Here is a 16,887-nt window from a genome sequence, read left to right as displayed (position 1 = left end):
AGAATTTTCTCTTTCAAATGTAAGACACAAGTGTTAGATCTTTTCTAGACATCTTCAGCTATGTTGACACACACATTCCAAAAAAAAAAAAAGTAATCAAATTGTTCTCATGAGACTAAATAGATGTATGTACTGTCTGCACACAAATGTAGTTATTACTCAGTATTCTCAGGACTCCCAGTGGATGCAGAAATGTGAGGATGTTCAGGTCCCTTATGTAAAATGACATAGGCTTTGCATATGTCCTTGCATGTCCTCCTGTATGTTGCAAATGACTGCTAGGTTACTTATGATCCTAACACAGTGTAAATGCTACATAGATAGTCACTATACACTTGGTTCTTGTTGTTAGATGATCGATATCCCACTTGAACTCATGGTCTTCCTGCCTCAGCCTCTCCAGGACTGGGATTACAAGCATGTGCCACTATGTCTGGTTTGTTATATTGTGTTGCTTAGGAGACAATGATGAGAAAGAAGTCTGTATATGTTTAGTACAGACATGATATTTCTTGTGAATATTTTTAGTTTGTCTTTGGGGTCTATAAGTACCAAGGATCCATTGTCTGTGCTCACATTTACAATTTGATGTCCATAGTAGTACTATTGGAGGAATAATTTGTATCTTTTTAATTCTGTTGTATTTATAATGTACAAATTTTAAGTGTACCATGTGATGAATGTGCATATACATATTAACCATCACCAAAAGCAAAATACATATATTTAGAATCTCTCTCATGCTTAAACACAGTCAGTTACCACCCATAAAGTAACTTATTATTTTCTCCTCCTCATCATCATTGTCTGTTTGGAAATTGACATATACAAAATTACATACAAAATCTTGCTCTGACAGTCATTCACTAGATAGATGAAATTTGTTCTTATTGTGGCAAAAGGCAACTCTCCATTATTTTTAAGTTTCCAGGATATGAATGTTCAGTGCTGTGTGGTAAGTGTATAATAATTAGATTTTATTTTGAGGAGGAAAATAAGAAAAAATAAGAAGAGAACAAAGGCATTTGTTATTAGTCTTTGCACAGTTTAATTTCTCCCAGAAAGACCAGTTTCAAACTCCAAAAATGATGCTAGAGACAGAGATAAGAAAGCAGAACAACATGACCTTCTGTAGAATTGCACCATGCTGGTGCCATCGGCGCCAACGACCTACAAAGTGTAGGCGATAGGAAGCCTCATAAAGTCAGGAAAAACTGAGTTCTCACCATAGGTTGCCTTTATTTTAAATAAAATTAGTTAATTGTGAGTATATGCAACAGGCCTTAAATAGGCTTAACAACCAGTGCTTAAATTTTCTGAAATGTTTACAGTCATTTTCCATGAGATTCTCTGAATTAACACTTGGTGAGACATATGATATGCTTCGATTTGTCTACTGGACCACTGTGGTAAAAACAACCATTGGGGTTATTGCTAAGCTTTGGCTATTACAAATGAATCTTCTGTCTGTACTGATATACAGGACATTTGGGGGCTGTACATATTTACTTCTGCTTGCCATATTTGCGGGAGTAGGATTTCTAAGTCATTTTACATACTCAGCACCAAGGCATACTGCACAGTACTCCACATCCTCATTATCTCCTGCTTCTCACTATCCTTCTGTGTGTGGTGGTAGCAGTTTCTTTTTGTTATGGACTTAATTTGCATTTCCCTGACAACTAATGAGGCTGAAAATCTTCTGGTGGGTTTGGAAACTTTTCAGGAATTTTTGTGTTAAGTGCTTGTTTGGACCCTTTTCTCTCTTTGATAATTTCTTTTCTAGTTTGAACTTATAATGGCATCATCTCCCCATTCCTTTTCCTCCCTCCAAACCCTCTCATATACCCTTTCCTGCTCTCTTTCAAGTTCACAGTCTCCTTTTTCATTGATTTACATGCAGATATGTATATATACATATATTCCTAAATATGACTTGCTCAGTCTGTTTAATGTTCCCTGTATATTCCCAGGCTAACTATTCAGTATTGGATAACCAATTGGTATGATCTTCCCTTGGGAAGACTATTTCTCCCACTCTCAACATCTTAGTCGTCTGTAGTTCTTTGTGTAGTGTTGAGGCTTATGGAGTTCCTTCTCTGTCTACTTTGACACATCTATCAGTGTCCTCCTTGTTCAGCTCACATTTGGGCAGTCGTGTGGATGAGACTTTATGGGTGCAGTGCTTGGCATTCCTAGGAGATATGATCTCACAGCAAACTTTCTGATTCCTTGTCTCTTAACAATATTTCTTGTGTCTCTTCTGCAACGTTCCCTTAGCCTTAGGTGTGCGAGTGTTTTGTAGATGTTTTCATTTTATGTGTATGAGTGTTTGCTTGTATGTATGTGTGTGTCCGGTGCCTACAGAGGGCAGAAACAAAGTCAAATTCTTGGTACAGGAGTTGCAGATGGCTGTGAGCCACCACATGGATGTTAGGAACTTGGGGGCTTTGCAGGAGCAGCAAGTACTCTTAAGCAAGCCATCTCCCCAGCCCCTTGCTAACGCCGCTTGTCTGTTGGATTCAAATCCTTTACGAATGCTGCACATATCTTCAGCCGTTTCCTGGCTTAATTGTTCACTTTATCAACACTGTCTTTTGCTAAGCAGGAGTTCTTAATTTTAATGTAGGATTTTTTTTTATTGATATTCAACTTAATAGCACTTTCGGTGTTCCATTTCGATCTTGGCTTCCCTCTGAGGAAGAATAAATTCTCTTTCATTTCCTTCTAGAAGTTATACTGTTTTATCTTCCAGATTTAGATCTTGAACAACTAATTGGGAATACCCGATCCATGCCCATTTCACAAGCTACAGCTTCAGCACCACCTTTCCTCCAGTTTCAATTCAGTACCACTCATGTGGCTGCTGACGCTATGACATTGTAAGGTGCCTTCTATCTGCTACAGCAATGAGTGGCTTATGAAATTAGTGGGCCATAGACTTGTCTAGGTATGTGGACAGGTGACAGCAAGACTCTGTGAGACGACGTGAGACACGTGAGACCGTATGACAGTGCAATTGGACTTTGCATTGATACCTCATGAGTGACTCCAGATTTCCCCCTTGTGCAAATGATGAAAAATTCACTGCCTCTGGGAGCTCTGTCTCCACTATTCTCTAAGTCTCATGAAAGAAACTTGTGACAGGCAAGGTCTAAATTAAAGGGGTTCTACTCTGCTACACATGTTCTATGAAGGTTTATTTCATGCAATTATTAGTTGCATGGAATTTTTTATATTTATTTCTACTTGGAAAATAATCATCCTTTTAGAAGAGGAAACACCATCTTTTAAACATTCCATTTCATCATTTGCCTGGACTTCCCTTCCTGATGCAGGAAGGTATTCTAAATCCATTTATGCTGTGTTTTAAAATTATATTTATCCAGGAGATAATAATACTCTCATATTTGTGATAGCTCCTTGATTAAAAATTAATTCATCATTCTCAAGGTGCAATGTCTCACATTTCATGTGAGTTTAATAGAAGTTCTGTCTGAATCTATTAAGCATTTAGTTGCTGATAAATGCTAAATCTATATGTCCTTAGCCGGAATATAGCTGTGTGTGTTTGTTTTTCATTGTTGATATTATGGGTTTATAATTCACCTATTTAGGATTAATGGAAAGAAATTTTTATTGCTTTTGAAATTCTAATAACTGTATTAGTATTCATCACCTAAATACTGTACTATTTCTCTGGATCCCAATATATTTAAACAGGATGGTGTTTGCACTACCAGGACAGAGTGCATCCTGCAGACTTCTTTTGCAATCACTCCACACTGTGTTTTCAGCTGTAAGACTTTCATCCAACACCCGGAGACATTGACAAAAAGCCATACCATTCATCCAGCCTATTAGTTCCAGTTACATTGAAAACAGAATGTGAGTTTGGATATACCTTCATAAAATAAGTGTTTTGACATGATTTACTCTTTCCACCAGCAATTCCCCAAAGACACGATCAATGAAGAAGTGATAGAATTTTTGAATCCTTACTTTGAAATGGCCGACTACAACATTGAGACTGCCAGACGCGTATGTGGGAATGTTGCTGGTCTTTGTTCCTGGACCAAAGCCATGGCTTCCTTTTTTTCTATAAACAAGGAGGTGCTGCCTTTGAAGGTAGGACTCCTAGAGGGAGCTGTGTGACCCTTGGCTGGGAAAGTCTGTGGGTTAGTTGGTTTCATCCGTGCACAGCAGCTCAGGAGCTTTGGCGGTCAGTGTATTTGTCCTCAGATCCATAGGGAGAGTGGGATTCTGAAAGACAGAGACAAGGATGTTTCTTTCTTCTGTAACCCAAATCTGAAGTTGCAGGAGCTTTTAAGCATGAACCAATTCTCTGCGAAGACACTGAGTCTGTTGTGAATTACTTAAAAAAAAAAAAGAAGAAATCATAGCACAGAATTTTCCAACAGTGTTCAAGATCTTAAGCAAAGGAATCCAATGAATAAGATAGGATTAAGATATAGACACTGGGGCCAGAAAATGCTGGCCTTTGATGAAGGAAGGTGTAGACTTCTCCTTTCCCTTCTTTGCACCTGGGGCAAGAATGTCAGCTATTTGTAACTTAATGTGATCTTGAGACTAAGCCTACATTTCCCCAGGTAGCTTAGTTTATGTACATCATTTCTGAATTCACCATCACTATTAAAAAGACACCTAGTCTTGAGCAAACAGAGAGGTGAGTACATTTTAAATACACAAACGTCTGAAAGGCCATATCTTGTGGCTTGATTTTGGTTTTGTAAATTAGATCTTTTCCAACCATAAGCCAAAATTTACTTATATTTGTCAACTACCTATGAAATTTAATAACTGTGATAAAATAATCAAGATTCTCAAGGAAATAGTGCAGAATAGAGAGAGTGCATCTCAGGATCCCAGAACTATGTAAAGGATCAAAGACTCATTCACATGAGAGAATTTCAGAGCAAATAATTGATGTCAAGCTCACTGACATTACAAGAATGTGATCATTGGAGATTTTAACATAGCACAGGATTGGCCATGAGAAGTACGTGACCCTCTTACTATATTTTCCAAGCAAACATATAATGTATAATTTTTGTTTTATTGTAGTTGTTTTAAGAATAGAGAACTGAAACCATTAAACAAATACCTCCAAAAAGGCAGAACAATGAAAACTTTTCTCCAGGGTTCATATTTCAGCTCCAGTGAAAGACAAATCTAGCCTGTCATCTATACTGGTGGCTCATGAAATGTTTTTTAAACAAGTATTTAAAAGCTTTGCTTTTGCCTTTTGGCCTCCATAGCCTAAAATAATTTTTAGGCTATTTTGCCTATAGAAAATAAATTTGCTGACTGCTATTCTAATGATTCACAATTAATTTATGCTTATAAACATGGATGACAAATTCACATTAATATCTGTTTCAGATTTATGCAAACTGAGGTGATTGTAGAGCTAGAAAGCATAGGTGTAAGCATGGGCCATTGTTGAACTCTTACCCTCTAAACTATGGGTGTTTGGGGACTTCCTGCTTCTCCCTTACCCTGTGTCCCCTGCAGGCTAACTTGGTTGTGCAAGAGAATCGTCATGTGCTGGCCATGCAGGACCTGCAGAAAGCCCAGGCTGAGCTGGATGACAAGCAAGCAGAGCTCGACGTGGTGCAGGCAGAGTATGAACGGGCCATGACTGAAAAGCAGGTAGCCAAAAACGTGACATGGGAGGGACGCTTATACATTCCGTTGGCTCTTGTGAGCTCTCATTCCTGTGCTATCTTTATCTGAAGCGTTGGTTGTCTGAAAGAATTCACTGAGTTTTATGCATAATGCACATATAGCACATGATCCTTCACTGAGCCCTTGGCTTTGTTTTTTGCTTTTTACTTTCTTTTTATTTATTCTATGTGTCTTTTACATCATATATCTCGATTTCATTCATTTCCCTGTCCCTTTGAATCCACCTTCTGCCCTGGTAACCACCCCCCCAAAAAAAACTCCACAATTTAAGAGAATAAAAGGGAACAAGGGGGGGGGAATAAAAATCTCCTCATGGAAGCTACAATGTGACACAGTGGGTCATGCAGTAAACCTCTTTGTCCATATACCTTTACTTGCAAGTGTTCATTGCAAAGAGTCATTGATCTGGTGCAAGGCCTCTGATTTCTACTATACTCTGATCTGTTGGCTTTGTATCTAACCAACACTGAAAGCCACTGATAAGCTTCAGGGTGGTTTACTCCCACAGAAACTACTCATAGAAGATAACTATTCCAAATCTCCTATAATCATGTGGACAGTGATGATACCTGTGCATCCCAAGTTATCCCTCTCCCCACAATTACATTGAGTCTTTCAAACAGTTTTTTAACTAGGTGGGGCAGATACTTCATACAGCAGCCAAGGCACAGAAATGTCAAGGGAGCATTCTGGCTTTAGGCTGGTCAATCAAAGCCCTAACTGGACTTTAATATTTTGATATTGGTTTCAGGCCTCCCTGCTACATGGATGTAGCTGACCACAGGAGTATACTCTAATGATAGTGGTTGTCTACAAATTTCTCAACACACACACACACACACACACACACACACACACACACACACACACACAGAGAGAGAGAGAGAGAGAGAGAGAGAGAGAGAGAGAGAGAGAGAGAGAGAGAGAGAGATACACAGAGGGGGTGTGGAGGAAGAGAGATTTTTATTCTTGTTAGAATCTAGGTTCATACACTTGTCATCTATTATACAAACCCCAGCTCCCCTGAAGACCCCTTCCTTCTAAAATCAAAGTGGATTCAATAGAAAGCTCATGCAGTTGAAGCTTCAGGGTTTCCTCACTTGTGTAAGTGACTATGAGTGCTCAGGTCACCAAGACTTACGGTGACAGGAGGCTGGGTTGGGCTCAGCAGACACCTGCATGTTAACATTCATGTTAACAAAATGCCTGAAGGGATTCAGAGAGCAGACACTGGAGCTTCTAAGTCACAAAACTAATTTTCATTATTTCCCCACTGTTTTAAATATATCTTGTATATACAGATGCTATATTTTTAAATCACTCCCCATACTGATGACATAAGCTGTTAGATTCATATCATCTGTGTCTGCAAACCCTGCATTGTGTTTGCCAATTGGGAGCCATGTTGACTCTTCCTCTGAATATTTTATGGAAGTGGACCCTGTCCAGATTAAGACACCTGCTTGTGACTCTGCAGTTTGATTGTGTGCAGAATACATGCTGCTTCTCTTAAAGATCAAAGTCTCCTGGAAGCCATGTGAAAGTGTCTCCAAAGATGTTTACAGGAGTAAGTCAGTAGCACCTGCATGGATGTGCCTATTTACACTCAGGGGGTTCAATTGCATAAGGAGAAAATTAACTTTGTAACTTCAGAGTCTACTTAAAAAAAAGGAGGAAAGAGCATTAATTTCTGTCTTTCTGGATAGTCACTTGTATCCAGAAGTACTCATGAATAAAAAATTCCTTTCTAGTATCACTGTGTTTAAATTTTAGCAGATTTGCATTAGCTCATTCCAGTCCTTCTTGTTACTGCTGTTCTGCAGCATCTGTTGTGGTTTAGAGCACTGGTTCTCACTGTTCCTAATGCTGTAATCCCTTACTGTAGTTCCTCACGTTGTGGTGACTTCCAGCCATCAAACTGTTTCATTGCTACTTCAGAACTGTAATTTTGCTGATTTATGAATCATAATGTAAATATCTGTGTTTTCAAATGGTCTTAGGTGACCTCTGTGAAACGGTTGTTGGATCCCCAAAGGGGTCTCAACCCACAAGCTGAGAACCACTGGTTTAGATAAATGAACACGTAAGGACAGCTATTGTAAAAATATGGCCATAGCTTGAAAACTTGCATTTCAACACATTTTAAATTTCTTTAGGTTAAAAAAAAATTAGCCATGAGTTTCTGTCACCAACTTCTGAAGAACCTTCACTCATTTTTGTTGCATTTTCCTCATCCCTAGGGCTGGATGAAGCTGATAAGAGCTTGTGAGCCTCCCAAAAGGGCTCTAGTCTCCCGTTCATTGTAACCCAGGCCTGAATGTTTTTTTGACAGAGTGTCCGTGGCTATGATTCACAAAGGATGCAGTGACTTGTCATAGGATCCAATTTCTCTGGTCTTCTGAAGAATGAGCCAGCATATTGGCCAGTTAGGAGAGACCGGACTGCAGAGCTGAAGCAAGGGGATTCTGTACCTGACCTTTATTTGATACCACTGGAACAATCTGCCTCTCTGTGCCATAAGCACTAACCACTCTTGGCCTATGTTGCTGCAATAAGAGGAACCTGGGTACCAAGAGGATAAAGACAGGGAGGGAGGGCCTAGCAGTTTTCTCAATTGGCTATGTATAAATAAGGATGAGAAATTTGAAGAGAAAATGCAATTAAGAATATCTTTTAATTGAAAACATTGTTTTAAGTAAATTATATGGACTCAAACATCATACAGCTGGTATCTTTATTTTTGGGATGAAGCAATAGACACATGTGGTGGGATTTGCCACAGAAGTGAGTTTTTGGTTATTTTTCATTAACTAAATGGGAAGACAAAACTCCAGAAGGAAGATGAAAACAAATTGGGTTAAGTATCTCCCTTTGCAAGACACTGTATTGTGTTACTCTTAGAAAAGCAGTCTATTCATTACAGAAAATGCATTTAGGCAATCCTGGAGAGGAATATAAATAATACTTTGTTCTTGTATCTGAACATATGCTATATATTTTACATATTCTCTAACCCATTTAAAAACAGAGCTCTCAGTACACACTGTTTTATTATCTAAGTTATTAACTTCATAAAATATTAAGATCTTTTTTGGTCATAAAAACTTACAAGATAGTTTTAATCAGTTTAGAGTATTTATATCAGCACACTATAATAATTTAAATGTTAGTTTAAGTAGTCCCACTAAAAAAAGTATTGAAACAGTTTAAACTTTCCATTCCATTATAGATATTGCTATTGAACTTACCTTGTAAAAATGTGTAGTGTGTATTTGTTATGTATGGATATCTATTGATGTACACCTCTTTGTCTATAATTTATTTCCTATGCTTTCACATACAGAGCTAGCAGTCATCTCTTAAACATAGAAGACAAGAAATATTTGGGCTGGGAGTATAGTTCAGCAGTACAGCATGTATCTAGCATGCATGAGGCCCTGGGTTCCATCACCAGAACCAGAAACTGAGGATAGGATTGGGTTCTGATTGGCAGTAATATATGGAAGTCTTCATTAGACTCAAGGAAAAATCTAAAAAATACATACAAGTTAAATGAGGCTGAAATTTATGCAGGCACCCTGGGGTACAATGAGGTGAAAGTAATCTAAGTTCTTTTTCTGATGTAAAATGAGGTGTGGCTTCAGATAAAGCATGGATGAACCCAGGGTTTAGCATGAGAGATATTCTTAATTGCACTTTCCTAAGAATTTGTATTCTTTACATATTTTGTGCTACATGATGCTGTCATGTGTGATTTTACTGGTGAGTGACAGGAATGTCCAGCACCTGTCTGTTATTAATACCTGAGAGAATTTGTCTGCTGGGTTGAAGGCACTGGACAGAGAACCAAAGACAGAACCGGGCCAAACAGACACAAGGAAATAGAAGCTGTGTTTCCTGGGAAATAGGCTTCCATGTCCCAGAAAGGCAGACAATAGATGTTTTAAAGTTATACATTTGAGATAGAAGCTACTTTTTTTTAAAGGTTTCTCTCTGGTTTTGGCCTTCTTCAGACCTTGCTTGAAGATGCAGAGCGATGCAGGCATAAGATGCAGACGGCGTCCACGCTCATCAGTGGCTTGGCAGGTGAAAAGGAACGATGGACAGAACAAAGCAAAGAATTTGCTGCGCAAACTAAACGACTTGTAGGTCTGTAAATTCTTTTATTAATGAGACTGTGTGTTGAAGTTAGAAGCCTTAAGCTTTAATCAAACAACACTTGCTTATTTTAAATTCCTGTATGTTGTGTTTGTGTGTCTACTACCATTTCAAGGAGATGGGTAATTGTCTGGTACATGTGTGTTCTGATTTGATGTGTTAATGACCTTCACACTTCCTATTAGTTCACTTTCTAATGCTTCTATAAGTGTGGGAGTATTGAACACAGGCCCTTTGATGAAGACTCTGTCTTCTCCGGATTTTATAGTTACATTTTTGAGCTAGAGGTCACTCTCTTACAATAAAATTATGATGACCCAATGCTTGACTTCTGACAGCTGTTTCTTGATTGGACATTTACCCTCTGTTCAACAGTCAATCAACTCATGCTTATTTATGAAGCCATTTGCAGCCCGTGCTTATGGACTGGTTTGTATAATTTAGTTTAAAAGAATGGTTGCAGTTTTATACTTTCTTTTTCAATTTCAGTAACTCACACTATTGCATGAATGGTCACAAAATATTTTAGGGGTGCTTGCTTTCCATTTTAGGGGATGTGCTGCTGGCAACAGCTTTTCTGTCATATTCTGGTCCATTTAACCAAGAGTTTCGAGATCTGCTGTTAAATGATTGGAAGAAGGAAATGAAAGCTCATAACATTCCATTCGGGAATGATCTCAATCTTAATGAGATGTTGATTGATGCCCCGACTATCAGTGAATGGAACCTCCAAGGCCTTCCAAACGATGACCTGTCTATTCAGAATGGAATTATCGTCACAAAAGCATCACGCTATCCTTTGCTAATTGATCCACAGACTCAAGGCAAGATCTGGATTAAAAACAAAGAAAGCCAAAATGAACTCCAGGTGATTTTCATTTGAGTACATTTAAACACTTCAGATTGTATTTCTCTACAGATTCCCCTCCCTCAAAGGGAGAGAAATATTTGAATGTCTTACAGATTTTGTTGGAATCCTAAACAGAGATACAAACTTATATCTAATAACAAAATATTTTCCATAAGTGTATTGTTTCCATTTTTGGCCACATCTACTAGCACCATATTTCAGTGAGTCACGGCTCAGACTCTTATCTGTTAATGCTATGGCTGTCTTTGATAATCAGAAAAAAACAGAGCCACATCACTCTGCATGTGCTGTGCTTACAAGCAGACTTCTAGTTGTCTACCAACGGGCATGGTGGAGGTCAGACAGAAGCAGAGACCTCCCACACAACTTTTACATGCTTCCTGGCAGGTGATAATGTTTGTCTATTGAAGGCAGAATGAAAACATTTAAGCTTTCTGCACCATTTCACATAGCATGGTTTCAACACCAAGGCTTTCTAAGTCCTTGTTTCCTGTGGCAGAGGGTTTGGAGCTCACAAGTCATTACTGTGTACTGCATCATGAGCCTGTTCCTCCAAGTAACCTTGTGATCCCATCCCATGTGTAGATCACGTCTCTAAACCATAAGTACTTTAGAAACCACCTGGAGGACAGCCTTTCACTTGGACGGCCTTTACTTATAGAAGATGTTGGGGAGGAACTAGATCCTGCTCTGGACAATGTTTTGGAAAAAAACTTTATTAAATCTGGATCTACCTTTAAGGTAGGTTTAGCCTTGATAACAATATGCAGAGCAATTGTGCATCCTAGTATATGAGACAGAATTTTCTCAAGAAATAGCAATTGGAATTAGTTGTGGGGGCTATTTTTCTGCTCTTCTTAAGTTGAGACCAAATTAATTGAAGAACAACACTTTCATGCTTGTCTCTTCTACTTCTGTAACAAAGAAATGGATTCTATTTTGTTCTTTGACTGTTGAAACCTTTAAGAATCTTCATGTCCCCTCTTCCTCTGTACAGATATGGGCACACTTGTGAAATCCTTGGAACTCTGTTGCGTGGCACTGGATAGAAATTCAAGCCACATAAGTTCATGTGTGTTCACAAACCCTCATCCTGTCCCTGTCCCTTGACTGTCATAAAGTCAATACCAATGCCACCACTCCGCTCTCCCATGCCAAATTTGGGTCTTGCTTGTGGGACTTCCAAAATCTCAGTGTGTGGGTAGCAAACCTGCTCATCATTCTCAACCCCTGAGCAAACTGTGGGTTAGCTTTTTCTCAGTTCCTCGGCTTAGTCCCAACATGCTTGACAACAAATTCTTTATCCATTTCATGCTATGATTAGAACTCTTAGCTACCCCCCTTCTCCCTTCCTTTGTCCTTTCTTCCTTCCCTCCCTGCCTCTTCTCTCCTATCCTAGTGTCTTGAAACTCATATCTAATGACAGTTTCTTTTTATGTTTTACTCTACAAATTATAGTCAGTAACAAACTGATCAAATCAATAACGGATGTAATACGGAAAGGACTCAGGTGTATCTCTCCTCTGTTTAACTTTCTTTTTATATAAAGGTAAAAGTTGGTGACAAGGAAGTAGATGTCATGGATGGTTTTAAACTCTACATTACTACCAAGCTGCCGAATCCAGCCTACACCCCGGAAATAAGTGCCCGGACCTCCATCATTGACTTCACTGTCACTGTGAAAGGCTTGGAGGATCAGTTACTCGGGAGAGTCATCCTCACAGAGAAACAGGTAGGAAATCAAGGCCGACTCCGTTTCTGCACTGCACTGCCTTTTGTTGATAAAAATAATATGAAAGTTGCCATAGACTTGATTTCCCCTTTATCTCAGTGGTTTTCCTAGGTCCTGAATCTTAGTTGTAACACTGGAATTGCTTTAGGAGCCATTAATCTGGAATCTTAAATTCACATTTATTCTTCAGTATTTTCTTTTTCCATGTAATGAAGTATTAGTCAGTTATCTACACATGTATTTTCTTGTGTGTATGTGTGGGGCTGTGGCGTGTACATGCACGTGTACATATATGTGCAAATGTGTGTAGAGGAGAGAGATAGACATTGAGTATTTCTTCCTACCTTTTTCATTTAAAATTTTATCATCATCACCATATAATAATAATGATGATAATGATTATAAATAATAATGATTATTTTTAATATGTGATTTGCATGGATATCTGTGTACCACATACATGCTTGGTGCCTGTGGAGGCCTGAAGAGGCCACTGGATCCTTCCAAACTGCTGTTGCAGAGGGTTGTGACCTGCCATGTGGGTGCTAGGAATAGAACCTGGGTCGTCTGTGAGAATAACAAGTGCTGCTCTTCGCTACAAAACCATCTCTCCAGCTCCACCACGTATATATTTTTTAAGATGTGGCCTTTCATTAAACCTGAGGCTGGTTACTTCAGCTCTGCTGGTCAGCCCGTCAGCTTCAGTGATTGACCTGTTTCCCCACCACATCTTCAAGCACTGGGGTTACAGGCACATACGCCACAATGCCTGGCTTTTAACACGAATTCTTGGGTTCCAAACTTAGGCCTCCATGCTTTTGTGGCAGTCACTTGACTAAGTCACCTCCCCAGCCACACTTTTAATATAGTTTCATAGATTATGCATGCCACTGGTAACTTTTTGAGACACCAACAATGTAACTCTGAGGACATAGTTATCATTTGTTTTGTTATTCTGTTCTTCCACTGACTCATTTTCATGAAAAGCTTAATGTTTTATGAATTCTATTTACCTGTTTACCTTCAGTTTTCTTGTCTGCTTTCACTTCATTGTGGTTCTTCTTAGCATATAAGATGTAAGCTTTGTGCTTAGACCATAAGAAATCTTAGCTTTTTATTTATTTGATTTTTATTTATGTGGGTGTGTAAACACACACGTGCCTCTGTCCGCTTATATGTACCCCATGCATGGAGATGTCTGCAGAACCATAAGAGGATGTCAGATCTCCTAGGAGTGGAGTTGCAGGCAGTTGTTATTACCCAGCACAAGTGCTAGGACCTGGGTCTTCTGCAAGAACAGTATGCTTTCTTAGACACCGAGCCATCTCTCTAGTCCCCCAGTCTAGTCCTGTTATCTAAAAGAGCTCCATGTGTGCCTGGCAAGTCTGGTATAAATCTTTCAGAGCTGTTTGGTGGTTGAGTTGGTTTAGGGTGTCAAGGCTCCTGGTGTCAGGCATGTTGACCTGAGTTTGCCCCCAATACACACATGGTAGAACTTAAGAACCAACTTCTGTAAATTGACCTCGACATGTGTACATGACACATGCTCCATCCCACAGATAAATGAATGGAGTACAAAATAAAGCAGAATTCCTGTAGCCTCTAACGTTTACTGTTCTGGGTTGATCTCTGTTGCTGTGACATATACTCTGACCAAAAGTGATGAGGGGAAGAAAGGTTTCCTTTCAGCTAAGAATTCTAGAGCACAGCCCATTATTTAGGGATGTCAAAACAAGAACTCAAGGTAGGAACTTGAAGGCAAGCCTGCCTTCTATTCCATACATTATTATCTCTGACAAAAGAACTCAGTTTACAGCCGAAGAAGTACAGACGGAACCATGGGGCAATGCTGCTTGCGGGCTCATAGACCAGCTTATACTCAACTAGATTTCATATACAATTCAAGACCACCTGCCCAGGGATGGTTCTACCCACAGTGGGTTGTGCCCTTCCATATCAATTAACAATCAAGGGGATCCCTCATACATATGCCCATGGCCAGTCTGGTCTAGGCAATTCTTAAACTAAGGATCTCCTCTCAGATGACTCCAAGTCATGTTAAGGTGACAGTGACAGCTAGCCAGGACAGCCACTGACATAATGAAACCCTGGAAACATAACTCAGTGTCAGCTTCCTTTGCTCCTATTTTTTGGAGATAGCTAGCTTAGTGCTCAGGGGAAAAAAAGACCAATAATTTATAAACCTTTCTTTTCCGAGTCAGCATTTCCTCTGGGAAACGCGAGAAGCTTAAGCAAGGAGATGTAGGAGGTTTTAATGAGACTACCACGGTGAGGTTGAAGTTGCTATCGACTTTCTCATGAGTTCGATAGCATTGAAGTTATTTTACTTTGTGGCCCATGCTTCACTGACCTGAAGATTTGTTAGGTTAAGATCATTGGCAAATTCCTTGGATCTGCACCTCCTCCTGTCTGTATGCTTTCTGTATACTGTATCAGGCTTGCTTTTCTGAGCTCTACCACTGGAAGGGAAAGGGAAAATATCTGTCTCTACCTCCTTCCTCTTCTCTCTCCCCGCATCTCTTTCTGCATTTTTAACTATAAAATATGAACAATACTCATGAATTCAGAACTTGGTTGAGGAGCTTTTAGTCCAGCTTCATAAGTTCATATGGGTGGTTGACCTTACTGTGGCAGGAAGCAGTGTAATTCCGGCAGAGTAGCTGATGAGGAAATAATAACCTTCACCATGTACCTGGTACCCTTTAGGCCTGACTTAAAGCATATGGAGGTGATTGGAGCGATGCAGCAATGCCACACTGTTACTTCAGTAAGGATTGGGGTTTTGATCAGCAGAATGTACTGTTGAGCATGTGAATCCTGAACGTCTTTTGGGCCAGCATCCATCATAGCAGCCCTAGGCTCTGATGTCACCTGTAGCCTTGGCTTCAGGAAGACTGTGTAGTGTAATTGCCTTTGTTTTTCTTATATCATGTTGAGATGAATACAATTTCTCTGGAAGAAACAATTTTGTCTGACTGATGCTGGTTGCAATAAAACAAAGGAAAACCAACAACAAAACCATCAGCACCCAGTCAGTGGTGAGAGAGGGTTACAGTATCAAGGGGTGATTTCAGTTTCTTAAAGACTTTCATCAGCCTTACAAAATCACTATGGATCCAGGGTTGGTGTTTTCCCTCTTCTTGGGAAAATTGAATGTGTTGAGAAAATCATTCCCTTACTAATTTATCCTTAGTAGGACACACACTCACAATAGACATCTCTTTCAACTATTGTGGCCAGGATGGTATGACAGTCTATTTGCCTATATTTATTTTTTCAGTACAAGAAGATTATCTTACTATGTACATCATTATAATAATTGCAGTTATCTTTTCCTTTAACTTTCCCCAAATAAAGGGTAATGATGAAAGGAGCGACTTGCTGTGTGTGTGTGTGTGTGTGTGTGTGTGTGTGTGTGTGTGTGTATGTGTGCTCAAATTCAAGTGTTGCTCCCATTCACCATTCCCTATGTTTTGCAAGACCGAGTCTCCTATTTGCCTGATCCTAACTAGATGAGGCTGGCAGACCAATGGGCCCCAGGATCCTTTTGTCTTCAACTCGCTAGCATTAGAACTACAGGCATAGGACACACAGCTGGGTTTTGTGTGTGTGTGTGGGGGCGTGTTGGAGACTGAACTCGGACAAGCACTTTGCTGACTAAGCTTTCTTTCCAGTCACACGACTTACTTTGTGTAGATTAACATTGCCTGTTTCTTCCAAGGAGGTCCCCCACCCCCAATATCTATTCTTTCCACCGTATCTCTGAACCTTCTTACGTGGCTGAGTTTTCTCAGTCTGGGTGTCAGTCAGGGGGTCTGAGCTGATTTGTTTCTTCCCCTGCCCTCACAGTCATTTGCCATAATCTAGTCACTGCATTTAGATGAGCCATCTCTATGTGCTCTATGAACACAGGATTATAAATTGAGCTTCAACATTCAAGGAGATAGTATCTTTCAACTAACGTGCAAACCTTTCATCAAAGAGAATATTTTTTTTTTTTTGGCAAACCAAGATATTTAGAATGATATATAGATAGAAAGGCACATGTACATAGAAGAATAAACATTTCTGTGAACTAGTCTCCTTTTTAAGAAATAGTCTGCTTATTATTTCTAGTAGAAATACACATATTTCCAGGAGAAGGAGAGAGAATTTGAGCGGCAATGCTGTATCTCTCTTAGCTTCACTGCTGGGGCTGACTGTACCATCACTCTACTGCTATTTTCATGTCCATTTTATGGATAAAAGCCCTAAGGCTTGTGTGATTTTATACAATGGCCGCTGTGATGCAGATAACCACGCGAGTCTGTGTCTCTCTGTCATCTGACATTCCCCTCTGTTCCTGCTATAGATGAGGATTTCACAGCATTTACCTCTAGGAGCTCAGAGGCCATAC

At 39.5% G+C, this 16,887-nt stretch overlaps 1 protein-coding gene across 1 annotated transcript in view; it reads left to right on the top strand.

Annotated features, from left to right (window-relative positions):
* The window catches only part of Dnah5 (dynein axonemal heavy chain 5), a 232,373-nt gene that overhangs the window by 167,434 nt on the left and 48,052 nt on the right, over positions 1–16,887 (top strand). The window contains exons 60-65 of the mRNA XM_028868160.2: positions 3,949–4,128; positions 5,536–5,673; positions 9,723–9,858; positions 10,419–10,735; positions 11,324–11,479; positions 12,288–12,470. Of these exons, the coding sequence (XP_028723993.1) occupies positions 3,949–4,128; positions 5,536–5,673; positions 9,723–9,858; positions 10,419–10,735; positions 11,324–11,479; positions 12,288–12,470 (1,110 nt within the window). The remainder of the gene's footprint in view (positions 1–3,948; positions 4,129–5,535; positions 5,674–9,722; positions 9,859–10,418; positions 10,736–11,323; positions 11,480–12,287; positions 12,471–16,887) is intronic.

This window comes from Peromyscus leucopus, chromosome 11 (assembly GCF_004664715.2).
Source record: "Peromyscus leucopus breed LL Stock chromosome 11, UCI_PerLeu_2.1, whole genome shotgun sequence".
Classification (NCBI taxonomy): domain Eukaryota; kingdom Metazoa; phylum Chordata; class Mammalia; order Rodentia; family Cricetidae; genus Peromyscus; species Peromyscus leucopus.
The sequence above is the reverse complement of the archived record's forward strand: the minus strand, read 5'-3'. Positions and strand labels throughout refer to the sequence as shown.